Source organism: Mugil cephalus, chromosome 4 (genome assembly GCF_022458985.1).
Source record: "Mugil cephalus isolate CIBA_MC_2020 chromosome 4, CIBA_Mcephalus_1.1, whole genome shotgun sequence".
Taxonomy (NCBI): Eukaryota; Metazoa; Chordata; class Actinopteri; order Mugiliformes; family Mugilidae; genus Mugil; species Mugil cephalus.
Window position 1 is genome coordinate 24,268,628 of NC_061773.1, and position 27,485 is coordinate 24,296,112.

General features: G+C 44.4%; 1 protein-coding gene and 1 long non-coding RNA gene across 9 annotated transcripts in view; both read left to right on the plus strand.

The window, feature by feature from the left end:
• The window catches only part of iqsec1b (IQ motif and Sec7 domain ArfGEF 1b), a 178,648-nt gene that overhangs the window by 137,208 nt on the left and 13,955 nt on the right, over positions 1 to 27,485 (plus strand). For 6 of the 7 annotated variants that reach the window (XM_047582022.1, XM_047582028.1, XM_047582027.1 and 3 more), the window contains 3 exons: positions 22,745 to 23,024; positions 25,143 to 26,395; positions 27,014 to 27,175. In XM_047582022.1, coding sequence (XP_047437978.1) covers positions 22,745 to 23,024; positions 25,143 to 26,395; positions 27,014 to 27,175 — 1,695 coding nt within the window. Of the gene's footprint in view, positions 1 to 16,408; positions 16,578 to 22,744; positions 23,025 to 25,142; positions 26,396 to 27,013; positions 27,176 to 27,485 lie in introns of those variants that run through there. The other variant, XM_047582024.1, reaches the window with a different exon arrangement.
• On the plus strand, positions 7,146 to 8,330 carry LOC125006206. Of its 2 annotated transcripts, none has more exons than XR_007112545.1 (2): positions 7,146 to 7,321; positions 7,544 to 8,330. It is a non-coding gene; the product is annotated as an uncharacterized LOC125006206 (long non-coding RNA). The 2 variants fall into 2 exon arrangements; XR_007112544.1 differs by having other exon boundaries at positions 7,614 to 8,330.

The window sequence follows — 27,485 nt, forward strand, 5'->3', positions numbered from 1 at the left end:
TCATCTCCGAGGCCTGATCTGTTTTTTCGGTTCTTGGTTTATGTCCTCGGGGGCAGGATTTTCAGGTTGGGTAGATTATGCGGCATTAAGCTGCTTGGTATCAGATAATTCTACAATGCTCAAATCCTCTGTGGTTATGAATTAAATGGGTTGAGTTCTGCTGTTTTTTCATTCCCCCGCAAGAATTTTACGCGAACGTCCAGCGTTTGTGGAAATGTTTCATGCCCCCTTTGAATCTGCAGCCCGGGTGAAAAACAAAAACTGATGATGCAAAAAAGTGCTCAGGGAGGATAACGCAACCCAGATGACTGCAGCAGGGGTCATTCGCACCAGCGAGGAGTTAGCTGGAGCATTTACGGGCTTTTCAATGCAAAATACATCAGGCTGCGTTAAATAAATAATGGGCTCATAAGAGGACGGCTCCAAGCGAGCGAGAGGGAGCCAGGGAGCCGTGACAAGCGCCTGATGACTCATCTCACTTTGCAATTCAAAGGTACTGGATATGGGCCCGGATGGCCGGACAGAGGCCCGTCATCCTGGATCATACCAAGGAGTCTCCTTGGTGAAGGACACTCAGTCCCACTCTTCTAAATTGGAGATTGGTGAAGAAATAACAGGGTCGTCAAAGCTTCCGTGTGGCATTCGCTTTCATCTCGCAATCTGAACATCTGCTGGAATGTCTGATTTCAGTCGCTGTGTTTGCGATGCTAACTGAATCTTAGCAGGCTTCATGCTGCCCGAGCTAAACTTTGTAAGAATGAAAAATGGCTGCTGTCAGATGCCATTAAGCAGACTCTCTGCAGCTAACCGAAACTTCTCGGTAGCCCAAATTAGACTTGTAATCCTGCACACTAGTGTTTCACAAGTAAACATTCGATTATTTGGATTTTAGACTGTTCCTCATGTGGTTGGAACCATAACATCCCCCCGTTTGAGTTCCAACATGTAGCATTTGAGAACCTCTGATTATTTTGTTTTAAACAGTTCTCCACACAAAAATATGTATCGGTTTGGTCTTGGTAATGCTACTCAGTTCGTGTTCACAAACGTTTCAAAATAATATCTAGCCCTGCAGCTTACAAATAAATCCCTCCTGGCAGCTGATCAACTGACAGATTTGTGTGTCAAGGTTCGTAGTAAAAGCCTCTGATTGTGGTGATTCTATTGTAACACTGAAAAAGCTTTGCAGGAAACTGTATTTCCATGAATCTTATACATAGTCCTTGTAATTACTGACGGTGGTTTTTTGAAATTAAAACAGAGTTTGAACCAGAAAGCAACTCAGTATACCACTGAATTAAAGATGGACTGAATTTCTTACTCATGTAACTCACTTTTTTAGGGAAACTTCAACCCCCCCCTAAAATATGCCTAACGACGCTAGTGCTCATGTGCATGCTTTGAACGATGGCTGCTTCACTTTAAATTCAACTGCATCACCAGATCATCTCCGACTTGAAATCTGTGAAAGCGATTTTTGATTTACAGCTCCAGCCGTAGTCAAATTGTGCACGTGCCCGTCAATATGGGACAGAAAGAATCCTCTTCCTGGCCCTCAGATGCCCAGAGATAAGAGGTATGGTTCAGCCAGTGTGTGCTGCGGATTACAGGCTGTTTACGTATGGCCCGCGCTGGCCTGCTCGGTCTATGGGATTGGTGTCAACATGCTGCCATAAGGCCTGGTAACATGTGGCAGGCAAAAGCTGTGGGGGATTATTCTGCTGGTGCTCGCGCTGTCTCTTCCAGTTATTACCACAATTACTGTCAGGAGACATAACAGGCAGTCTGGACATGCCGTACATTGCGAGCGAGGGTGTGTCATAGTGTTTTAGTTTCACTATTACCTCGTGGCGGTGGTTACACACAAACTGAAGCTGCCAGAAGTCGGCGAAGACGCCACACGGGAGGATGTTTTACATGTCGTTACAGGTTTCGGATGCTTAGTCTGTTTCAGACTATTTGGTCTGAATGGGCTGCAGGTTTCTTATGAAGTGAAAGCAGGATTTTACTGTAATCCTGGTGAAATTTAAAGGAGAAATTCGGTGATATGGATGCGGTGATCTCATGCGGCATGTGTTGCATGTGCAGTCTGGGTCTGCAGACGCTGATTGTCGTATCTCCTCCTGTGAAAGAGATGATTGTGACCTTAGATCGAGGCAACCCGGCCGTGATTGTGGCTCTTGCTTTCAATTGAAATAAGACGATCCAGGCATACCAATGTGTTACACAGGTACACGCATGCATGTCAAATTTAACGACATACACGTACATAAATCTTGTTTTTGTGAATATTAATGACACCTTCCAGTGAGATGCATTTAAGCAACTGCACAGTGTGCCTCTGTGTTTTTGTGCACATAAACTGAATGGCGCTTTCATTGCACCCTTTTTTCCTGCCAAGGAAAATGGAGACGGGAGCGTGTGTGCGTTGCACTGTGGAAAAGTCTCTCCTGGATCTTGTTGTGTACCATAAAATATGAAGTCTCTTGTGTTTCAGGACGAACCTTGTGGTTTTTATTCAGGATCACTTGTGCACTCGGTTTAAAAGAACGACTTCTGTAAAAGCCAGACATTCAATAAACAGGTGTTTGAGTTGAGGTGCACCTCATGGTCGATGATTAAGTCACTGACCATACAGTGCAACATCCCCAGGAAGAGTTGCCTCTCTCCTGTTTCACTTCCCATCATAATTTGTGACTGGTTTATATGTACTAGGGGATGGTGAAAGTAGTGTCATAATAAAGTTGGGTTTTTCCATATTTGCAGACAGATGGTTCGTGGTGATTGTGGCTTGGCTGCCATTTTTTTCCACATGTTCCTACTGGAGGGAAAACACTTGCAGAGGCAAAGATCCTCAGTTTCCAAATGCTGGAATGTGAAAAGAGAGAATACACCACGCCCGGGATTCCCATTTGTTTAAAAGACAGACTAATTGAATCTTCTCCCATTTCCCACTGAGATGAGATGAAAAACTGCATTAGTGATTTCCTTCGTACGGTATGCCTTAATAAGACAGCTTCATTTCCTGAATGCAAATGTGATTTATTCTTATGCTCCCGTTGTGCTTTCCGCATCTGCAAGTGTCCGAATGTCCACGAGGGTTTGCAGTGACGTGAAATGTGTCATCGGAGGCTGCGTTCGTGGGTTCGTGTGGTGGTTCACAATTCACAAGGCCGTGTGTGTGAGGTCCTGAGTCAAATGTAAACAGAGCTTTTGGCAGAAGTTATCCGAGATGTCCACAGTGAATAACCACTTTTTGAATTTGCTCTGAATAAACGGAACAGAAATAAGACTTTTTCTCTACTACTTGTGTGAGGAACTTTGCATTTTATGATCTAGAGTATAAGATGTCTGGGTCTCCACAACCTCTTTGCCCATAGCTAATTCAACACCAAACTGGCAACCAAGGCAACTATGAAGCTCAAGCCGTTACCCACAGATAACTCATAGAATGGAGACATCATGTTGTTTTAGGTGTGTAGGAAAACTCAGAGAAGAGAAGAAACACTCCTGCCTACCAGTTACAGCAACTGGCAGGAGATTTAGCCATTTAGTTCCCTACTTGGTAGGAATTCAGAAGACACATTCATCCCCTCGGGAGAAAGAAATTAAATTATAGTCTTCAGGGAACTTTTGCAGTTGAACCCCAGATGATAAACCATTTAGCTTCAGTGGGAAACACCAGCTGATAGTGCAGCCACCACCAGGATGCTTTCTGGTCCCTTTCTCCAATCCTCCGCCAACTACATCTGAACTCAAGCTGTCAAATAGTTTATAGGCCACTCACCTCACTGTAAAAACTACCGGCAAATGCTTGAAATTGAGTTCAACAAAAGCAGTTTCTGGAAAATGATGACTCAAGGGAGTACAAAAATGTCCCTTCCCGTTCCTTTTGATATATTGCACTGTTCACATTCATCCTTGAAAACAATTACCAATCCTTCCTTTTCATGACGTCCTTTTTTTTTAGCTTAAGGAAAGACTGTAACTTCTGCTGACTGTCCAAATCATATTTCAGTGGAATGAAAAGTTGCTGAGATGTTAGTGTTCTTCCGAGACATAAATGAAACTAATCCTTTCAACCGTGCTGAGACATGGCGTTAGAGGACCTCCAGGGTTACTTACCGCACTCACTCAAGGATGAGATGGGTTAAAACCCCTGCGTTTACTCATCATGCACATGCTGCATGTTTCCTGTCAGCAGACAATGAAAATCGTTGTCAGGTGAATGGAGCTGAAGAATGCAGCGGCGGTCGTCACACCTCTCGCAGCCGGTTACGTCAGCTCGTTTACTGTTCGTGCCTGGTTTATTCTGTGCTACACTGGCGTGACTGTTTGCCGTGTTTGAACAACACCCTTGATGTCTGCTCAGGTTTCTCTTTCAGCTCCTTTTGGAAGTTTACCGAAAGTGTCATTTTAGACGTCCGAGTGAAACAAGCTGACACACGTTGCCTGCGTAGCGGGAAGACTCCTCGCTCAGGGTATTTGCAGAGGAAGCGCCGGTTCAAGAGGTTAGCAGAGGTTTCCATCCGTGGAGGAAGTTTTCCAAGTCAGGGAAAATTGATCTCTGGGGCAGAAATGGTCAGTCAGAGGTCGAAGCGCTGAAAGCTCTAAGTACAGATAATATATTAAGACAGAGTAAGTATTTTTTGGGGGGGATCCTGATTAAACTCTTCTTGGATGAGCTTTAGAACCGATCAGAGGGATTCTTTTTAAATCTTCCTGATCTGCGTGGACTGGCCAAAATAACAAAAACAGAGTGTTGTTATTACCCAATTTATCCTTAGTAAGCCAGATTTATGGTCGTGCATCACTCCTATAGCGTAGATAGACTGTGGATCTGCTTTAACCTCCGTTTTGACCTCACGTGCACCTGCCTGGAAACATCTCTTCACTTTCCAGCAATGCAGATCGCAACAGCTGTGACCGGTCAAAATGTATTTCCTCATTTGTGTCTCTCAGTGGCACAGAAAGTGTTTTTCCCTTATTCAGCCTCCCACACACACACCGTCCACCCAGATGTCTTCTCTGTCTCAGCTCCAGCCCCAATGTGATGCTGCACACTCGTTTTAATGCCAAGCTCACGGGTTTAAATGGTTTCATGCTACAGCGTAAACTGTGCATAGATTAACTGCAGGAGCACGGACCAAAATTGAGTTTGCGTTCACGCGATATACGTCCGACCTGTTCGTATTGACTCTCTGGCCGGCTTCGTTCACATTTATCTGAATTACAGATTCTACAGAGCCTACACTGCGAGGCAGCGTTAGATCAGAAACACACGTGCTCCGCCGGCTTAAAAGCCGTTTGACGTGACCGGGTATGATTTAAAGTGGCCATTTCTAAGCCTGCATCAGCAAATTTATGTGAAATAAATTATGGAGATTGACTCGAACATATGGTTGAGGATTCTTTTAGGACTGTTGGGGCATTACTCTCAGTGTGGGGGAGGAAATGGATGAGAGTTATACGAGTGAACTGCAGCATTAGTTTTATGCGCGTGTAAATCGTGTAATGGCTTGTAAGCTCTTTGTTGATAATGCTTCAAGGCATGAGCATTATCAACAAAGATAACAGTGACTCAGGGCAGATGTTAGGGCTCTTGTAGGAAATGTTTTTTTTTTTCAGTTTGAAATCCAAATATATACATACAGCACTAACACCGTACAGGGTCCCAGTGGCTCACACAGTAGACAGCTTTTATTTATTTATTTATTTAGCATTGTGCGTTGGTGCTGATATTGAATCATGCTCCGTCGTACTCTCAGGTAGACAGGTCGTCCTTTGAGCTCGTCGCTCGTGGCCATTAAGATCTAACGAGACGCTGTGAACCTGGTTAATTTCTTCTTCGTGACTTTATTTCCTCCGTAGAAAAGCAACGCTTCACACGGCTTAAACTGGGCCAGTGAAATATCTTTTCCGAGTCAGCTCCGGGTGCAGAGCTGATATCACCCTGGCTCTCAGCCATCGGGTTCATTTTTCCATTTAGCCCCCAGCGGCCCTCGCTAACGTTAGCATTTTGTTAGCTGAGTGCATTCAGGTGCATTCAGGTACCATCTCGTCTTGTTTGTTGTCTTGTTTAAAGGTGTGCGAACCTGCATGCGAAGGCACACATGGACAGGTGCAGTCACCGATGCTAAGCGTTGCTCAAGAGCTTGTTTGTGTCGTTGTTATGTCTGTGTGGGGGTGGGGGGGGGTTAGTTTGTTGATTCATATCACTGTCTCTATTGGAGATGACTTGCTTTTTCACAGCTCCTCAGCTCTTAGCTTAGCAGCTTTAAGGCTAGAAACAGCCTATTTTGGAAACATCCTGTAGAAGTCGACAGGTCTTTCAAAACTAATCGTAACACAATAGTGGCAGTGACGTAACATTGAAGGTAGGATTGCTATTGAAATTGAAGCTTCAGGCAACATAAAGGAGAACGAGTGCTTTCTTTTTCTGAGTATTTATCAGTGATGAATCATGAAGAATCATCATGCTTCTATTACTTATTAATACTTAATACTGTTAAATGATACTTTTGTTCCTTTAACAATATCTCAGAGGGAAAACCCTTCTCTCGTTTCCGCTGAACTACTTCCCCGTTTCATTCTATGGTGTTGACTAACGGGAACAAAGTTTTTTTTTTTTTTTTTCTTTCCCCCATTAAAAGAAGCAGAGGGCTACTTGGTGCGAGATGAACGTCAGTCAACCCGACGTGACGCCCGGACGGGGTAATTATAGGAGAAAACACAGCACGTCGTTTCACTTCTATTAGGGTTCCAGTGGAAGCTGAAAATAATCCCCAATCAGCCGGGGTAATCGAGTGTGTCACACCACGCTGCCACTCCCTTCCCTTGACGGGCAGGCGCACACACAGCCGGCGCGACGCCGCCACGCAACCCTCTCTCCCGTCGCAGCCCTCACAGCTCTCCTTGGCAGGGGTGAGACTTTCGGCAGGAAAGGCAAGGAAAGAGAAAGGCAGCCTTTCATTGCGGATGCCAACATCAACAGCGCCCAGAGCCAGCGTGTACAGACAGAGGTGCTGCCTGTCCTTCAGTAGCCTCAGTGTGTGCGCGCTACGCCACAGAGAGAGAGGGGGGGGGGGGGCGGGACGGGAGCTGGAGGGTGGGGTGGGGGGGGCGAGGTATAGTGCCAACCAGCCACACACTAACCGGCACTAGATCCATGCTCATCTGGAAGTACGTTAGCGCTGGGGAGCGGAGTCTCGCTGTCACTGCCTGTTTTGCGAGACGCGTCTGGGACTTCACACCTTTTTAATCAGGTTCCGCTGGGTTTGACACGGGCCTGGGATCAGCTGTTTATCGCTGTGTAGTAAAGGTAGGTTAATGTCCTAACTGTAATTTTACTGTAGTTTGATTTTTAGTTTGTTTTGAAACCTCTGGAATCTGTGATGTTTCCACACGTTGTCTGCATCACTTCACACACTTTCAAAAAGAAACTAGCTTTTTTATTCTTTCTCTCTCAGTGTGAAGCGTCACTTATTTCCATTTCTTTCTTCCCCCCGTCCTGTCTGTGACATTTCGGGGGCTACACCGTTAGGCCCGAACCAGATGGGTTTCATCTGTTCCTCTTCAGGTAGATAACAGATACCTTCGCCTTCAATTTTCAGCCCCGTGCCCCTCGGCTGACGGCTGTACAGCTGCTCCCCCCCGAGCCCCCGAATCTCTTCCCCTCATCTGGATAAAAAAAACGCCCTTGAAAGCCGCAAGGGGCAGAAAGCGGATCCGTAGCCTCAGTCACGATCGCTCGGCTCGGATCTCAGGCTGCATCGTTTCGCCCTGATTGTCCTGCTCAGAGCAAACAGCGGAGGGTGCTGCCCATCAGTCACTGTGGCGGCGGCGCTGCCCACTCGGTGCCAGCGACGGGCGACGGATGGCAACGGAGGGGCTTAATGAGGGAGAGAGAAGGTGGAGGTGGAGAGGACTTTTAGAGGGTTGTGCAGCAGTTTTAGCCTTTGTCAGTTTCTCCCTTGTTCCCTGTTTCAATCTGCCTGGTGGTGATTTAGGTTGGAAGGTCAGCCTCGTGTAAGGACACGGTCTCTTGTTCTGTGAGCGGGTTTTAAACCACCTTTGTGTCATGTTTAACTCGGTATTGATCCCTCAGTTTTGTAAACTGAGGTTTTATTTGTCTGAGGACGGGTCTCTTCAGAACTATGTGGAACATTCAGGGGAAAGAAACCACTGAACATTTCCACTCCTCCTAGAATTAAAGCTCTGCAGTCGATGCCTTTGATGCATTTTAACCCTTTGACCGGGATTGTAACCACACAGTTGAGCTTTTTTGTAGTAGTAGTACAATAAAATGCTTATTTGTACCCATTTTCTAACCATTGCTTGTCATTCAGTTTATAAGATACACAAATTTGTGTGAAAACATTATATATATACAAATATCTAAGTTTTGGCTTTTATACTTTTTGAGCTATAGCGTTTCTGAACATATGACCACAGCTCGAAAATAAACATCATACAGCTTCAGTATTTGTATTGTATGAATCTGTACAACTGTTTTTTTAATCGTCATTTTAATGATGACATGCATTAAAAATTGATTATTTTTAGTGTGGAGATCAAAAGGTTAATGTAGGTACTTGTAAATAACTTTTCTAAATTTGCACATAAGCCTTTGAAATTCACAGTTCAGATTTTCATTGTAAGTTATAAAAGTGCTTTGTTAAACATGTTTATGGTTTTCACAGTGAAAAATCTTTTTTCGGTCCAATGTGTCCAACACAATATGTAGAAATGGACAAATAACTGTAAAGTCACATGTGTGAGGTGGTGCTGAAACCAATGATACCAAACAAGGCAACGAGGTGAACAGTTTTAAAAATGAAGGTAAAACCAAGAGAAGCCAAAAAACGGTCAATTATACTCTAGACCCCCGAGGGTTAAATCCAGTTTTACATCAACAGTTTGATGCACCAGGTTCCAGGATGATACACATGTACATACACAAGCAGAGGTGACAAGAAACCAAAGATCCATCTGCTACTATTGAGATATTTATTCAGAAAGTAACTACAGTCCTAAGATCCCCTGGAATCAAGCAATAAAAAGGGAAAACTCACCATTAAAATCACACTATTGCTATTACAGAAAAGTTTTAGTGTTTCTCTGTGGTAAACTAATGCAGAGACAGTTTGCTCTGCTTGGTTTGAGTTACTCAGCCGACCAACAGACCCACAATCTGAACTTTGTTTGGGCAACAGAATCCACTCTGGTCTCATACAAAAGATAAATAATAAGTATGACTGTGTTAGTGGTGTTTATAAAATTGTAACTCATGTTCTTGGTTTAATTCAACATCTACGTCGCTGTGTTTTTGTATCCTGTCTTCACACATGACCTGGATCCAGACACTCTCAGACACACTCAGCCAGGCTGCTCTTCCAGGACCTGTGCTCATCACACGGGGTCCCAGGTTTTTTATTCTTTCCTTGTAGCGCCGAGTAACGGGTGACGCAGCGTCCCCCTGTATCTATGGAAGACATCTGATAAATTCTTCCTGTGTTGAATCATCAGATAGCATCAGGATTGTCTGCACGCCGCTCAGACCTGGCAATAACAAAACAGCGACGATGAGGACCGCTGATAAAAGCACAACCCCGCTGTGGGTCTCAAATACAAAAAAGCAAAATGAACACGGTGGAAGTATCTCTACGCAGCAGGGACACTGATTGAATTTTGAGTTTGAGTCAAAGCCATACCTCATTTACTCTAGCTGAGATTAAATCTGCCCGGATTAAGGATCAATCTGGGTTAGATTCTATTTGAGTCGTTTTGGACATCACTCTGGTTGTAGAATCCCAAATGCTATTGAGTAAAAACCTGTGTCAGGTATGGACATCGGTTTTCTTATTTGTTTTCTTGGTGAGAGTCTAAACTCATTGGACAACAAGTCCTCATGACAGGAGCCCGACCATGTGTTGTTGAGATGCAGGGTTGCTAAGCTAATTTAATCACGTTCTGCTTGTAGCTCATCACAGAAACCTGTCTTCTACCTGATATACACCGATCAGCCACAACATTAAAACCAATGCTGGGAAACATGTGGACCTGGCATTCATTCATGTGGATGTTACTTAGACATGTAGCACCAACCTAGACCAAACCAGACACCCCCACCCCATAGCAATGACACTCCAGGTGTTGAACTGGGCTTCAGATTCACTAGATTCTAAACTGATCAAGTATCTGTGGGATGATCCACAGAGGCCCCTCCCCTCAACATATAGGACCCAAAGATCCCGGACTAACAACATTTTGTTGCCGGACACCACAGGACGCCCTCAGAAGGTCCATGTCCATTCTCTGATGAGTCACAACTGTTTCGGAGACCTACACAGTATTAGGAAGGTGGTCATAATGTTATGCCTGATATGTGTATCCCCCCGCTGATTCATATTTGACTGACTATACTTACACTATATTTGTGTCCCCTGTTTTCTGGTGTATTAGTGTTATTAGAGAAAATACATATAAAATAAAATAGTATATGTGTAAATAAAACCTAACCCTCAGCCTGCTCAGTATCTACTTCACCAGTGGAGTGAGTTTAGAGCTCATGGGCAGAGCTCAGGGACTGGATGGAGGAAGAGTTACGGCTGGAGGATTAGCAGACACAAGCTGAGAAAGTGTTCTTTCTCAAAAAAAAAAGTGAGCCACAACAGCAGAGCATAAACAATGGTCATCGCGTGGTTTCATCTCATCCCAGCTCTGCAGTTCGCTTGTTATATATATATCGTGTGTATGTACGATTGCATTTATTGTTTGCACAGATGTGTGGGTGACTGATAGTTGGTGAGAGGCCTTGTGGTGTGCGTCTCTAAGTGTTCTGCACATGCCTGTGCATTATAAAAGCCAGTGTTTAGTTAAGTTAATCCTCTCTCTCCCGCTGCGTCTCCCTGGCTGGAGAGGTTGAGGCAGAGCGGGTGGGGGGGTGGAGGGGGCAGGCCCACCCCCTCCCTCCCTCCGAAGGCCCCACGTGGGTGGGAGCTCGGGGATTATGGGGCCGTTGTGGCGACAAACAGCTCCACAGCAGACAGTGCCTACGAGGCTGCGCTCGTTTTGGGGTTTGCCCAAAGTGTAACGCAACTGGAGCTCGTCCAGATCGTGAAGGCTGTCACAGTCCCTTTGTTTTTATGTCACAAAGAACTTTATGATTCCCCGGTGAAAATAGGACCCGAGGCGAAGGAGATAAATATAAATGTGCACTGAAAAAAATACGGTGCTCCATCTACTTAAAAAAAAAGTGTCAAACAAGAGTAGTCTTCGTTAGTACAACATTAATTCTGTAAGTTTAATAAGCTAAAGTTATGTAGAGGGAAAAAAAATACATCTCTGCTTTACTTTAAATTTGAAGCATTAGCTCGAAAGTAAATTTAAATCAAGTGTTTTAAAACAACTTGAGAACATTAGTTTCACATAAAAAGGTTTTGGAAGCTGCTTGTTATTGTTAATTCCCAAATTACATCAAGGGTCTCCAGTTATTTTCGTTTTTCATTTCTAGAATGATAAAAAACCTGAATAACTGCAGTAATTAACCAACTATATCACTAACATTTACATAATTCTCACCTTAAAGTCCAGTCTCCCACTTTTTCCAATTTCTTCTTTTGCGGAGCTGGTTGGTTGGTGGGATTTACCCAGAATTCATTCCATCAAGCAAATTGTGTGTCTTCATGAGTAGAGTTGTTGAGCCACTTAATGGAAAAAGTCAAAATGACTTGTATTTTGAACAGATGTGTGCAATCACAGGCGTAATTGTGTTCAAAGTACACATTCTTAGATTGACTTTTTCCAGTGCGCTGGCACCTTGTGAAATGCTTCGCTCCAAGTTGTTAGAAAACGGTGCTAAATTGTTGCATAAATTGGTTACCTGTTTGGGTCCATTTAGTTCTGGCTAGTAATTAAAGTGAAGTGGATTATAATAAGAATCAGGTCAAGTATAATCGCATATTTCAGGCCGCAGCAAACACCAGCCCCGGAGCTATTATTACTGCCTGAATCACATTAAGCGACAAATCGTTTGCATCCTTCACACCGCGAGGACGCCACGGTTAAATCTGGTGCCAGTTTATGGTCTGTCAAAGTGCGTAAGGAAGCATGTAAAAGAAACGGACCTTAATTCCATCATCTGACCTTGGGAAGAGACGTGGGGATGTGGTCTTCAGTTCCCAAAGGAGTGACCCCAGACCAGCTCCTCAGCCTTTCAGTCGTCAGCTCTGTGGAGCTGGAAGTTGTGAATGTTTTGATGATTTGGTGCCAGGTGACTGCGTATTTATCTGAGCTCGCGGTGAAATTGTCTCCCTCCGCGTTTCTGATCAGCGACGCTGTCATTTCCAGCCGCAGACCGTAGCGTCTGGGGAGGTGGACGAGCAGACACATTTGTCTCCAGCTACCCCCACTTACGCAGACTGCTCAATTTACTTACCTAGCCAAGCAGAAAATGCAATGTCTGTCACGACTCTATTTTTGCCGCTGCTGAATGAGAACTAGCTCCGTGCAGAAAGGTATCACCGCGGCGGGGGGGCAGGCGGGGGGGCGGCGTGTCGTCGACCTCGGTGACGAAGTGAGGTGGGCCTTGAGTGATAGTGACCGGAGGTTATAGTTAGATCAGAGTAGTGACACCTCTGCCCAGACCGCTGAGGAACTGGAGCTGATGCAGGGATTAATACAAGGACGACAGGAGTCTAGACAGAGGGCGACAGGTGTGTCTGTAACACAAGACCATAATAGAGCCGCAGTGTCTCTCGACAAACTCACTTCGAAAGCACCTACTCGAAACTGGACATGTACCCCGTAAGGACAAGCTGATTAGAAAATACCTTGGTGGGTTTTTCTCAAGTCAGATGGATAGATAATAAATGTCATTTGTAATCAAGTGAAGACAGTGTTTAACTCAAATGCGCACACCGATATGTCAAGTGTCTCACGTAATATTACATAATATATTTTTGTGATTCCCGTCACGTACGGACCAGTCTGGCGCCTTCGAGTGTTGTGATTCCGTTCACGTAGCTCGAAAAAGGGGGTCACAGGGGGAACCTGATGCAAAGTGGTGTGGGATGAAAAACAAGCTGCACAGTTAGCAGTCGCTGAATATTATTTCATCTCATTAAACCCGCTGTACTGGAATGACATTTGGCAGCTCTCGTGTCACACGCAGCCCAGTGAGTAATAAGGATTGATGCTGAAGAATTCTCATTCTCCTCTATCACCGATTCCCAGCGAGCGGCACCTGTGCCCGAGCATTTTTACAGCTGCTTGTGGCGCTACAAGAGAAAGAGAATCTCAAGCAACCGGGCAACTGGTTTGGAACTGATTCCTTTACTGAAACGTGTTGGATTCATGTTAATGTGTATTTAAAGAAATTTAAAATTGTAAAAAAGTATAATTAAAAAAAAAATATATAAAAAATATCTAATCAACCAAAGATTTTACAACCCCCCCTGCAGTACCTCTGCAGAGCCCCTAGGGGTCGCAGACCCCCTGTTGAAGACCTACACTGTTCATTAAAGCTGCTTTCATACTTGTTTTATTTTACATTTTATTCAGTGTGTTCTTCTGTTTTTATCTTGTGTTTAAGTGTCTTTGAGTTCTTGAAAAGCAGTAACTAACTAGTAGTAGTTAGGCAACTCTTCAACAAAGCTAAACAAACGTGAAAATTGGTTAGAAATATGGGGAAGAATTAAAACAACTTTGAATACCGGTTACGATTTAATAAGGTTTCAAGGTTGACCTCGTCAGCTAAGCAGCGTACTGTATTAGATTAACCGTAACCTTACTGTACAATGAAAGCAATGAAAGTTGAAACAACTGAGTAAATAATGGTTAAAAAAATGTTGGAATTGATTGCACAAAGTAATAAGGTTCCTCATAGAATTAATTAGATTGTGAATAATAAAGTCTTGGTTAAATAGTTGTTACATAACTTTCCGCTAGGAAAAAAAAATGTTGTTGACAAGGAAATTGGTAAAAAGCCAAATTAAATAATAAAAACTGCAGAACGAGACAGTTTAAAGACGTGGAAAAATTGTGGCACGAATATAATGTTATATTTGGCTTTCATAGAGAACAGTCAGATAAACTGATGAAAGGAACATTTACAGCATATAACACCCTGTAAGTCCGCACCCATCTATTAAACCAGCTAGACACTCCTCGTATTGTGCTACGCCGAGCTGATCAGGGTTAGTCAGGTTCAAGCATGACAATATTAGGGTTAAGACAAGAAGCAAATCTAAAGAGGCAGATGAGACCAGGTAATGCCCCCACTTCATGTGAATAAAATGGACCAAAATGGTGATCTTATTAGGTTAAATTCAGTAATCATGTGTTTTTTTGTCTTGGAAGTGTGGACTTAACATTGACTGTGTGCTAATCTGATTGAAACTGGTAACATGAATTAGGGATAAAGGAATAATTACTGTATGTACAGTAGTTGCCTCACTCAGTTATCTATGGGCTGGTGTCGTTGAAAAGTAGGCCCCTCTTCTTAGTCTGCTGCCTCAAGTCAAGTAGCAGAAGTTAAGTGACAATATTCCATTAATACCGGCTACTCCAAAGAATTCTTTCTGCTTTTATTCTATGCTATAAAATACTAGGGATATAAATGTATTTCTACAGGCACCACTACACCGCTGCCTCTACCCTCCTTAATATATTACCACCTTAACTTACAACAATAACTCTTATCTTGGCTTCCTGGCAAAGTAAAGATACTGTGCCATGTTATTGCCTATTATAAATCAGAATATTTGAAAGAGTCAACTATAAACACTAGAAATGCTTATTTCTTTCTTCACACGATTTGTGAGCAGGCACGAATTCAACCCCAATTGTGCTGGTGCATCAATCAGCGAGTAATCTAGATTGATTTTTCAGTCACAGCCCATTTGATTTCTAGTCACTGCGGTGAAAATGTTTTGCAGTGGTGCCCTCACCTTACAATCATGGTCCCGCCGAGATGTGAGGTTCATTGTTTATTAGGCTGTGTTTTTTCTTTTTGTTTTCTCCGCGAAGCATTTTATATCCCTCGCCGACGAGTCCTTTTCCCCCCGGCGCAATTTAAGACCAAAATACATCCCGTCTCGTCTAGCTACTGTAATGTCTGGCTAATCACTGTCAAGATAGAGACGACAGGGGGCAAAAATAACCCAAGGTCTGATCAAAGGCGGCCGTCCCCGACTATCTCTGCATTCGAACAGATGTAGTGAGTGTGAACCGCTGCTGCTGCTGCTGCTTCAGGGAAGCGAGGAGCTCTTCTAGTATCGGACGGGGCTTGACTGAATGTTTTAATCTGTCTCTGTTGTGGAGGCTCTCACAGAGAAACATGGCTAGCGTTGTGTACACTTTACAGAATGTCCAGAGCCCGGATCGTTTCGCGTTCGTCCTCCGAGAGACGATCTTAACTCGCTTTACAATTAGCCGTAATGAACTCTAAATTCTCAGTTTATCTCTGTGCTGCACTTTACTTGAACCTCCACCATGTGGGAGACATTTTGCTCCTTTTTACGGCTCTGACTCCCTCTTCGGTTGTACCTGTTCTATACTGTAAGTATGATTACTTTTCACAGAGTCATTGAGAGTTTGTTTTCTTGAAGCTTGCATGTATATGCGTCACCAGAGAGGTACAGAAGAGCCCTATCACCCGTCCTGTTGCTTTTACTCCGCGAGGCCGTCTCGGTTCGATAAAATCTTTCTTCCACTTGATACACGCCCATTGTTTTGGTAATGATGTCATTTGACGGAAATAGAGAGGCCCCGCATGGCTTTGGAGTGCGACTAGGAGCGGCGGCGTGAGGGGGGGAATCACCCAAAACATCAGCGCCGAGATGGGAGATTTGAGTCACATGCGCCGCATGAATGTTTGTTTAAAAGGACGGCTCGGCGGGCCAGCTGGCCCCCGGCAGCTGTTACTCGTTCCGCGGCGCCTGCTAGGACGCGGTGATCGTATCGTTTCGCTGCATTGCGCTCCATCTCGGGAGGCCTTTGATCAGCGGTCGCAAAGTGGCGATCGTCAGACGCTGAAGACGTATGTCTTCCACGTGAAGCTGATGGCTGACATCTGAGGGAAGTAGTGCTGAAGCTCAACCTCCCCAGCTCCAAAAACGTTTAAAAAAATAACGGTGCATCATGGCCTCATCCTTTGCCGCCATCTCTCACGCTATTAATAAGGTCTCGTCACCACCACCACCACCAGAACGCTGTTCCTCCCTTTCCCATTTCTACTACTCGGTTTGTTGCTCCTTCCTGTTTGAGACCCTCCAGATCCGTGGGACACCAGCGCTCCCGCTGCCACTCGACCCAGTTTCCTCTGGAGGAATTCCCTCCCTCTTCCTGCGAACGCCCCTCCTCGCAAGTCCCCGAAGAAGGGCCAGAGCTGGAAGGGGCGTCCAAGGAGAGGGGAGCGTTTCCCTGTCAGGCTTCAGAACTCTGCATTTAGCCCAGGGATGGAGTGACCGGGGGGATTGTGGAGGCCGGTGTAGGAGCTTAGTGGGCAACATGTGGTGTCTGCAGTGCGCCTCTGATAGGACCCAGTCCTTACTGGAGCTGGAGTCAGACAGCTGGTAAGTTGCGCGCCGCTTGTAGGAGTCGATACTTATTTATAACAGTTGTTTATCTTGTTCAAAGTTTGCGATTCGGCTCCGAGGGCAGTGTTCGCAGCAGAGGTTGTGCATTTTCCTCACGGTTGGCCATTCATTCAGGGACGACTGCCAGGCTCAATTGAGAAAGCATTTATTAATGTCCAACAAAACTGCTGTTAGTGCTCATTGGATGGTTTGCCTTTAATGCGGTGGATTTCGTGCCAAGCTGCAGCTTCTAAAGGAGGGAGCACGGTTCGTCTGAGCTGTTGATTTTCCCGCTGAGCACCAGGCAAGTGAATTCCTCTGAGTGACATTTTAATGTTCTTCACTTAGAACCCTCCTAAAACTCGCAACTTCAGTTCGAGAGTTACTCACTTGTAAAAAATAAAATAAAAAAAATAAGTGTTTGGCTTCACGGTGAAACAAAAGCGAACCCGGAGAAGACGCCGGCTGCGTGTGAGTGGCAGGTTGGAGTAATTAATTCATGGCTGCAGAGTGACACAGTGAGAGGAGGCTCCGGTTTGAAGAAGACACTCAGCAGCGCAGGGAGGACGCCGGAGCTGTCCTCACGTCACTTGCCCCCTGCCGTCCGTCACCGCGGGCCCTGCTATAAACACACAATTAAAATTGTATCAGCCGGCAATTTATGCACTGTCATAGGACATCGCGGCACTTCTTTTTTAATTGGAAAGGTGACTGTAATGAAACGAGAGGACGAGGTGCTCAGCATAAAAAATAGGGTACAGTGCCTGTAATCTCTGGAATACTTTTAGAGGCAGCTCGAAGGAAGCCTCTAACTCCAAGGACAAGATTAATATTTGAAACTGTGAAAAATAGCTGTGCGGTGTCTCGATGGGGCTGCGCAAGGGGCTTTGTCAAGTCTGGGAAACTGACTGGTGACATAACCTAAGCGATCTTTATCTGGACTGGGAGGCTGCAGCTTTAAAATAAATGGAAAGCCTGGATCTGAAGAAGAAGAAGTGGATGTTTTCAGGATGGAGAAGTTCTATCTGAGAGGCGGATGCTATGGCGTATTGTTGTGGGATGTGTAGGAACGTTCCTCGTTTGAAATGCCTGGATTCCCCAGTGGTGGTGGCGGCTGCCGACCGCGAAGAAACGACTTTTCATGTAACTTTCCGGGTTTGTAAATCTGTTAAAGTGTGTTATTCGACTTCGGGTAACTTTTATGTGTTCTTTGCGGCTTTACTCGGACATGCCCAGATGGAAAGAGTCACGGTATGCACATTATTATTTGATGTCTGATGTGAGAGTACACAGCAAATGAAGGAGAAAGTCTTCCATATAATGGTCCAGTTGAAGCCTGGTTGTCCTCAGAACACTTTCCAGACTTTTTTTTGCAAAAATATAGAAAGTGTGGAGTTTGCATGTCCTCCCTGTAGCTGCTTGGGTTTTCTTCAGCTTCCTCCCACCATCCAAAGACATGTTCCTTTGGTTCAAAGGTGCCCAACAACAGCTGGTACAGGCTCCAGTCCCTCCAGAAGAGAAGCAGTTACAGATAATGATATATGATGCAAAATATTCAGATATTTTTCAACTGAAAGCCATTTTTTGTTCCTGAAAGTTGGTCTGGCAAAGATCTTCAGGGCCCATCAGATAATTTGTGTGGTCTTTATGACGTGATGGACAGAGGAGTGTAGCTGCCGTCGGAGGAGCGAGCTGTTTAGTGTCTGTTGCAAAAGATATTGACAGTGGAACAACTTTAAAGCACGAACAATTAACAGGGATTAAGGCTTTTGTCAAGAGTCGCATAATGCCGCACACTTCACCGCTCCTATTGTGTTTTTTTTTTTTTTTTCTTCTCCATATCGGTTGAAGCACACCGCATAATGAAATCCCAATGGACTGTTAGCGGACTCATATTCTGATAAGAACCAAGATTGCTACGCTGGTTAGTATTGAGTGGGAGCAGCTTACACACAAAACTCAATAAGAGGGATTTTCTTCCAGAACACAAAAGCAGTCTGCGTGCAGGTAGTAAAGTTCCTCTTAGTAAGTAGTTGCAATGTGTGTTCACTACACAGTAACCAGATGATATTCATCTATAGGCTACCGGTCTAAAGTTTGCATACAGATCTATAGATAACAGTACGGTATTATGTACTCCAAAAAGAAGAACTCTTACCTCCAACTTTGGTTTATGGCATACACCGATCACCACAACATTATGACCACTGATACACACAAAAACGGTTTAGGAAACAACCTTGACCTGGCCTCCAAATTCACTAGATCCCAAACGGATCAAGTATCTTTGGGATGAGTCACAAAAAGAGGCCTCTCCCCTCAACCCACAGGACCTCAGACACCAGACACCACAGGACACCGTCAGCAGACACATGTTCATTCTCTGATGAGTCACAACTGTTTAGGAGCAACAAGGGAGACCTACACAATATTAGGAAGGTGGTCATAATGTTATGACTGATCTGTGTATGTTCTAGTTTTGTGTTGATGTGAGAGAATGAATGATAAGCACATTTTCTTCTGATATTCTGAACATATTTCATTACAGTCGTTTATTGCGTTGTCTTTCCTCCTGGTGACGCCCGAGTGGCTTCAGAGTGACGTCTGTGTCAATGTCTAGTAAAAATTCTGGACTTCAGCTCCTGTGACCTTTTTGTGAATTTTTCCACTGCTTTAAAACATGGTTTTTAGAAGGGAATAAACTTTAAACGAGGCTGAATAAATACTTGCTGCAGATTGAAGAACTTTCCCCACTTGGCGTTTCTGACCAGTGTCATCTCTCTCTGTGTTATTGTGCGGTATTAGAGTACATTCATAAATATTGAAAATATAAAGTTGTTTTTTTCATCTTTTTTTTTTAAGTGTCCTTTTTGCAGTGCAAAGCCTCCTGTTTACTAACTTTAATAACTGGCTAACCGATGACGTAAAAAGCCTCAAGTGATATCATGCTTTCAGTCTCAATTCCTGGAGCCCTTCTCCTACTATTGCTTTGAGCTGAGAGCCACATTTCAAGCGTACTAAGCTCTTCTTCCATCTAATCAAATGGATATTTCCAATTAAACATCCGCTGCCGGAGCAGAAGTATTACGGCCCACCCTTCTGTCTAATTAAAGGACTCTCTCTGTCTGATTAGATTAGTTCCCTTTAAAATTAAAACGTGTTGAGGATCCACGGGGAGGTGAACGGAGATGCGGAAGGGGGTTTTTACGTTGAGCTCCAAAGCGTCCAGTCTGGAACGAGAAAGATTTTCTGTAATGAGAGATGTTATCCCATGACAGACGATGTCCAGGCTACTTCACTGTAACTTGACTGTAAGGCAACAGAAGTCGAGTATTTCAAAGTAACACCGTAGGACTTTGTGGTCTTTTCTTTTCTACTTCATATCTACTCAGTTAAGGAGAGGAATTACAGATATTTCACAGCATCCAGGTGTTGATACTGTAATCACTTCCTGGTTCGAGAATTGCAAGGTTACCATCCAAAGCTGAATCCAATTTCTGAGAATAAAAGAATGGATGCCGAGTGTCATACAAACATGACAGCTGGTGGTACTATTCCAGTCAAGTGCCATTGAACCACTACAGAGCTTTGGTTACAGCTTGTCTATTTTTGTATTGTCTCTGCCATGAATGTGCAGGATGCTGTCGGTTATTTGCAGTGTTTTGCACTTTGCTTTTAATCATTTTTGAACATCCCCTCAGCGCAGCCGCTAATCAGTTTTTCATGCACAAATTGTGTGCATAAAACCCGGTGGAATATGTATATATCTATATATGGGGAGAGATTGGATTAGAGAAAAGTCACAAAATCTCTCTTTTCGTGTCCTGTTGATTATTTTTTCTTGCATGAATGGTACAGATTAAATATAAATTGATTTAAATGGCACATTCTGGTATGTTGTTGGTACAGGACGATGACAGACTCATACTTTGCTGCTATGAACCTCTGCCGTCAAATCTCTTTCCTGTTGAAGCTTTTATTTAAGCCTTTATTATCTGACTCTGACACATTCCCCCACAGAGGTTTGGATATTTGACGGGGTTACGCAGTGATAGATGGTCTCTAGATGAACGTCCTTTTCTGTTGCTTGCCGCTTCATCCATCACGCTGATGAAAAACAAAATGAAACGATATTGATCTTATAAAGAAAAAGAGGTTGTTTGAAAGTGGAATGGAGGAAATGAAGCGGAGGAAATCTGGCTGTTGATTTTCAACTTTTGTCTCCACAACCACACAAATAATATAGTATTATCAGCTCACTCCTGGCAAAAGTAAGTTTTTCAACTCACTTTTGTGAGTAAAGTCAACTTGTAAAAGTAAACTGACATCATCTGCAAAAGTAAATTGACTTCACTTACAGAATTAATGTTGTACCAACAAAGACTGCTCTTGTTTGATCTGAAATGATGCCAAAAGTTGTCTTACTTTTATCAAGTAGATGGAGCACTGTATGTTTACCAATGCATAACCGACTTACAGCTAAAACCCCTAGCTAACGGTGTTAGCTAACGGCTAACCGGCGTTTGCTAACGGCTAACCGGTGTTAGCTCCGTAAGCTAACGTTACGTAGAGGACAAAAAAAAACACATCTTTGCTTGCTTTAAATTAGTCATTTGCAAACGTTAGCTTAAAAATTAAATAAATCAAGCATTTTAAAACAACTTGCTAACAGTAGTTTCACATAACAAGTCTTTTGAAGCCACTTGCTATTGTTAATTCCAAATTACATTAAGAGTCTCCACTTATTTTACTTATTCATTTCCACAGCAATATAAAACCTGAAGGACTACAGTAATTAACCAACTATATCACAAACATTAACTTAATTCTTACCTTGAAGTCTCCAGTCTCCCACGTTTTCCAATTTCTTTTTTTGCAGAGCTGCATCGTGGCACAGTTTAGCAGAGTAAATACAACAAATAAATTATGTGTCTACAAGATTTGTTGAGCCACTTGCATATAGCTCGTTAAACAAATCAAAATGACTTGTGATTGAACAAATGTGGACAAATCAAAACATAAACTTAGTTTTTTACCGTTATTATGTTAAAATTGCATATTCTTAGATCGACTTTTTTCAGTGTACTAAGAATTTATAGTCCAGGCACCTTGATGTAAGTCTTGCGTGACTCTGTCCTTTCATATTACACCCATACTTAATGATTTGTGTAATAAGAAGTAACTTGGGGAGCTCAATTCAAGATTTACTGACCTAGAAATGAAGTGTGCGTCTTGTGTGGGCAGTGCATCTTGATTTAGGACGTATTCAGATGCCATCCTTGTTCTCACGTCAGCAGTTCTTCTCCGCTGAGCTGGCTTCTAGTTTATAGACCTTAAAGAGTTTAATTGAAATGCCTGTATGCAGTATAATATGAATCTAATCTGCTTATTGGCACCCAGTCCTGCCTCTGCACAAAAAAAGAGGCTTAAGTTCTTAAAATCAAATCTTCTGTCAGTGAAGAGGGACAGTTCGTTGTTTCACTCATTCAGTTCAAAAAGCAGCCAGATCAGGGTGCTGCCTTTTTTTTCTAGTAAAACACATTTGATTTTTTTGTAGCCACTACCAAAGCATACAGTTTAGTTTTTTTTTCTGGCCTCCCAGCAATCTCTCAACAGGGTAAGCGAGGCGGAGGAAGTGAACAGATCTGTGGTTGACATTTAGCTGCTTGCAGCCAGTCGTTGCTCAACGCTGCCGCTTTATCCAGTCAGCTGTCCGGGCCGGCGACTGTGCTGCCGAGTGCAGACAAATATTTACATCTTAACAACAAAGGTACGCTTCAGTCGTTCCTGACACTGTGTCGCTTTTGCTGAAAGGTTGCGCTGCTGATTACATTGTACTGATTTCTAGTATTTGTTGAGCCTTTTGTGGCTCTTTATAACTCATAATTTATTTATAGGCTTTTCATTTTCTCCAGTCGAGATGTGGCTGTTGTTTCGGATGGCCCCGGGGTGGTTTCTGCACTGTAAAGGGAATATGTGTAACAGGCAGACTGCTGCTATAAATTCTCTCACTCGTATTTATACCCTGCCAGCAGTACCAAAGTTCACATTTTCCATCTGTCACGTGTTCCTTGTTGCTGACACACAGGGCAGTGTGCGCTCTCAGGAAAATGACTCAGCAGACTAAGTCAGTGTGCTCTGTGTGTGTGTGTTTTGTACTGCAGTGTGGAAGGTGATGCTCCAGGCAGCGAGGTGGGCGCCTCTTTGGACCCCAGCGGCGGCTACAGTTGCGTCCCAGTGACCCACTGTGGCGGGCTTGGGCCCGACCACCTGGACAGCCAGCTCTACGGGCACATCTTGCTGCCGGGCCACCTGCGACCCCGCCGGCCGAAGCTCCAGCACTCCCAGTCCATCCTCCGCAAGCAGGCAGAGGAGGAGGCCATCAAGCGCTCCCGCTCGCTGTCAGAGAGCTATGAGCTCTCGTCCGACCTACAGGACAAGCAGGTGAGAGCGCCGGGACACAAGGCTTTAAACAATAGGAACAGAAATATTTTCCGAATACATTTTCTATATGTCCTGATATAGAACGCCAAAAGGAAACTTTATGCCTCCAACTCTCTGTGTTTTTAGTTTCTTATTTAATGGTAAACTCAGAAGAGTTATCGCACAACTTTGTAGTCCCCCTCTATGACACTGAGGGCTTTAATGTTTTGGTTGTCCAGTACTTTTGGCAGCAGCAGGGCACCTTATCTCACTGCAAACCTCTGATAATGAATCATGCCAAAGAATAAGCAAACAGCAGCTAGCTGGAGAACAGAGTGGATCAGTCAGCGGCTAAAGAGAGAGAGATGGGTGGGGTCCAAAACAAGAGCAAAAAACTGTTCAAACTACAAATTAATGCATCCTCTGTATCTGCTGAGTGCGTAACACAGTGGCTATTTTTGAACCGTGTTTGCCGTTGCGCAGTCTGGTTGCATTCACTTGTTTGCTCAGCTTTAAGTAGAGAGCAGTATTCTGTAAAATGATCGTTCAGTCCTCTTAATCTTTTCCGTACCACACATGACAGAGCTGCACAGACACAGACAAAGAAACAGCTTCACAAAATCCAGTATTATTTAGCTAAATGCTAGAGGTGTTATCCAGATCGGGGAAACCGAGATGCAAATGGACAGTGTTTGATTTACACGACATCAGCACTTTGGAGAAATGTGCTGATGAGATGTAAATGCAAACCATCTCCTTGGTATGAATTCACTATGGGTTCCCTGATGAGACATCTTGTTCGTATAAGACAAAGGCACCACGAGTAGAAGCAGATATCCATTTACTGCGCAGTAAGTTTGTTGTTCGGTTGCTTTGTCGCAGTGTGTCGTACAGTAAAGAAACGTCAGGATGAAAATCTGCTGGGCCAATCATGTCTCCAGTCTTACACGAAACATTTGTGATTAGTTCTTGAATCTTATGGATAAATGTTCATGAAAACATCAACTGCTTTGCCTAAATTTGTCTAAGCCGTGTCTAAGCTAGCCAAAGTAGTAGTTGGACTTAAAACAACACACCCACATTGTCGAGATACTGTATATTGCATCACGTTTCCCTGTTATCTTGCTTTTAGGAGCTACTGAGAAGAGGTTGTCACATGTCAAAAAAAAACAACAAATGGTACTAACAATGGACAATAATAGACACACCTAGGAGTAATTAGACTTTGATCCCAACTATCTATCAGTCAATCTATCAGATCCACCCAGACAGAGCAACAGGAAACAATGGGAACCTGCTATAAAACAGCTAAATCCACAATCTCCCCAAGTGAACTGGAACCTGATGCCACTGTTATATATAATATTATTACTGATCAACCTTTACTTACTTATTTGATATTATATTAAACTGCCATTGTAATAGACCTCCTGAAAACAGTCTAACACATTTACATCCTCATCATTATATCCTCACATCTTCTGAAGGACATTAAAACCACCGCTTTCGACCACCTGCCATTAGGCTCAATTTCCTGAAATAACAGTGGTCCAGTCCGGCCTCGGGGCCACACATTTGCGACCGCGCGGGTAGAACCCAGGAGCCCATTGTAAAGCAATAACAGTTGTAGCCTGGCAGTGAATCTCTCTGTCATGCTCTATGTGGCAACTTAAAGTGCCTCCACAGGCCTCACGTCGTGCATAAACCTGATTAGTGTCATTTCACACCGTGACTTTAAAGGTGGAAATTCAGGTCAGTGTGCAAAAGTGCCAGAAAGGGCAAGTGCAATTCACTTCAGTCATTTTTAGCTTACAGCAGCATGCAGGAGGACATATACACCTGACTTTTCTCATCACATGTGTTAAGCGTGAGCGTTTTCTTAGGTTATGTTACGGCTTCTTTATCACAAGACTGCACATGACAAACTACTGTTTCCACAAAGTTCAGGAATTAGCTACCTAACTCAGTTTCCTGCAACCTTTTAAGGAGGTACACTTGATATTAAAATAGGTCTAGAAGAAATACCATTTCATCTTCCATCATACATCACTGCTGTATTGCCATAGGTACCCAGTGTTGTTATTTGCAGTATGTCTTTTGGAAATTCACCCCACCTTTCCCTACTCTTTCCTCCTCCAGGTGGAGATGCTAGAGCGTAAATATGGGGGGCGTTTCATAACCCGGCATGCTGCCCGCACCATCCAGACAGCCTTCCGCCAGTACCAAATGAACAAGAACTTTGAGCGTCTGAGAAGTTCTATGTCTGAGAATCGTATGTCCAGACGGATTGTCCTGTCCAATATGAGAATGCAGTTTTCCTTCGAAGGACCTGAAAAAGTCCACAGCTCCTACTTCGAGGGAAAGCAGGTCTCGCTAACAGACGATGGCACCAAAATCGGTGCGCTGGTACAGTCGGAGCACGGTGGGGAGTTGGGGGTGCAGGCCAAGACCCCCACGACGCAGAGCGACTTCACAGACGCCATCACGGAACTAGAGGATGCCTTTTCCAGGCAGGTCAAATCTCTAGCCGAGTCCATAGATGACGCTCTGAACTGCCGCAGCTTACACGGCGAAGACAGTCAGTCAGAGACGGGGAGAGGTCACCAGGACATGGACAGGGAGGTGAGTTGCCAGGTGAAACCCTCCCACGGCGCCTCGGAGCACCGCAAACTGGACGAGATGACGGCATCTTACAGCGACGTCACCCTTTACATCGACGAAGAGGAGCTGTCGCCGCCTCTGACGCTGTCTCAGTCCGTAGACAGACCCTCCAGCACAGAGTCCAACCTGCGCCAGCGTTCCCTCAACTCCTCCCAGGACTACTGGTCCCTGGTTCACAAGGACGAAAAGGGGGACACGGACACCAGCTGCCGCAGCACGCCTTCCCTAGAATGCCAAGAGCAGCGCTTGCGAGTCGACCATCTACCGTTGCTGACCATAGAGCCTCCCAGCGACAGCTCCGTGGACCTGAGCGATCGCTCCGACCGCAGCTCTTTGAAGAGGCAGAACGCCTACGACCGCAACCAGCAGAGCAGCCCCAAACACATCAGCCACGGCCTGCCACCTCGGGGACCTCCCAGGGAAGAGGACGCCCCTCGCCATCGGCACCGACAGCTGGAGGCGCACCTGGCCATCAACGGTACGGCGAACCGGCAGAGCAAGTCAGAGTCGGATTTCTCCGATGGCGACAACGACAGCATCAACAGCACATCCAACTCCAATGACACCATCAACTGCAGCTCCGAGTCCTCGTCCAGGGACAGCCTGAGGGAGCAGACGCTCAGCAAGCAGACGTACCACAAAGAGACCCGCAACAGCTGGGACTCGCCTGCCTTCAGCAACGACATCATTCGCAAGAGGCACTACCGCATAGGCCTAAACCTCTTCAACAAGTACGTACAGTCCACTACACGAGAGTCATCTGATGCACCGTTAGGACTTTTAGTCCTCGAACTTTCACGATCACAAATTGCACGCCTGAAGATTGATACCGGAGGTTATGTAAATTAGATGCAGTTCACAACTAATGATTTAGAGAACGTTTCTAGTTCAAGGACCCAACACAAATCTCCAGTATATAATAAATATGCAGCAATATGTTGATTGAAACGTGACTGTTCTACTTAAGTTGCAAACGAGCCCCGGACTCATTCTGCTCTGCTTCATGCTGAGCAGTTCATCTCGGCCTGCGTGATTTCATTTAATCATAGATGATTGTGGATTTGGTTTCTCTCAGAGCAGGCCATTAAGTTTCTGTTAATCATTTGCGAGCAACGCTGCAGAGAGAAGTCTTTCCCCTCCTCTCTGGGCTCAGCCCTCACCCTGTCCTTCCCTCTCTGCATCCCTAAATCCTCTTCCTCATCCGACACACATTTGATCAGTAGCAGGAGTGCAGTGTTATAATCACAGATTTGGACCGTGTCCTCACGCTTTCCATTTTTGTCTCTCTCCATATCCCTCCCCCATCTTTCTCTCTCTCTCTCTCTCTTTCAATTTCGCCATGTCTCTAGGAAACCAGAGAAAGGCATCCAGTATCTGATAGAGCGAAACTTTGTTCCAGACACTCCGGTGGGTGTGGCCCACTTCCTGCTGCAGAGGAAAGGCTTGAGTAGGCAGATGATTGGCGAGTTCCTGGGTAACAGACAGAAGCAGTTCAACCGGGATGTCCTCGAGTGAGTTTGCAGCCCTTCGTATCTGTATATTCTGTGGCGCATTTGTGTGTGTGTGTGTGTGTGTGTGTGTGTGTGTGCAGCAGCATCATTCCAGGCTTTTGATTTAACTCGCCATCTATGCCAGTGCACAGAATTTTAATTTACTCCCAGGGACATAAATACACATTTAGTTGCAAATAGGGTTGGCAGTTTGCAATCTACCCACATTCACACAAGCTTTGGAGATTCTGAGAACAACATAATGACTCAAGTTACATCCGGGAAAAAAAAAAAAAAAAAAAAAAAAAACAGAAATAGAGTCCGCTCAGGA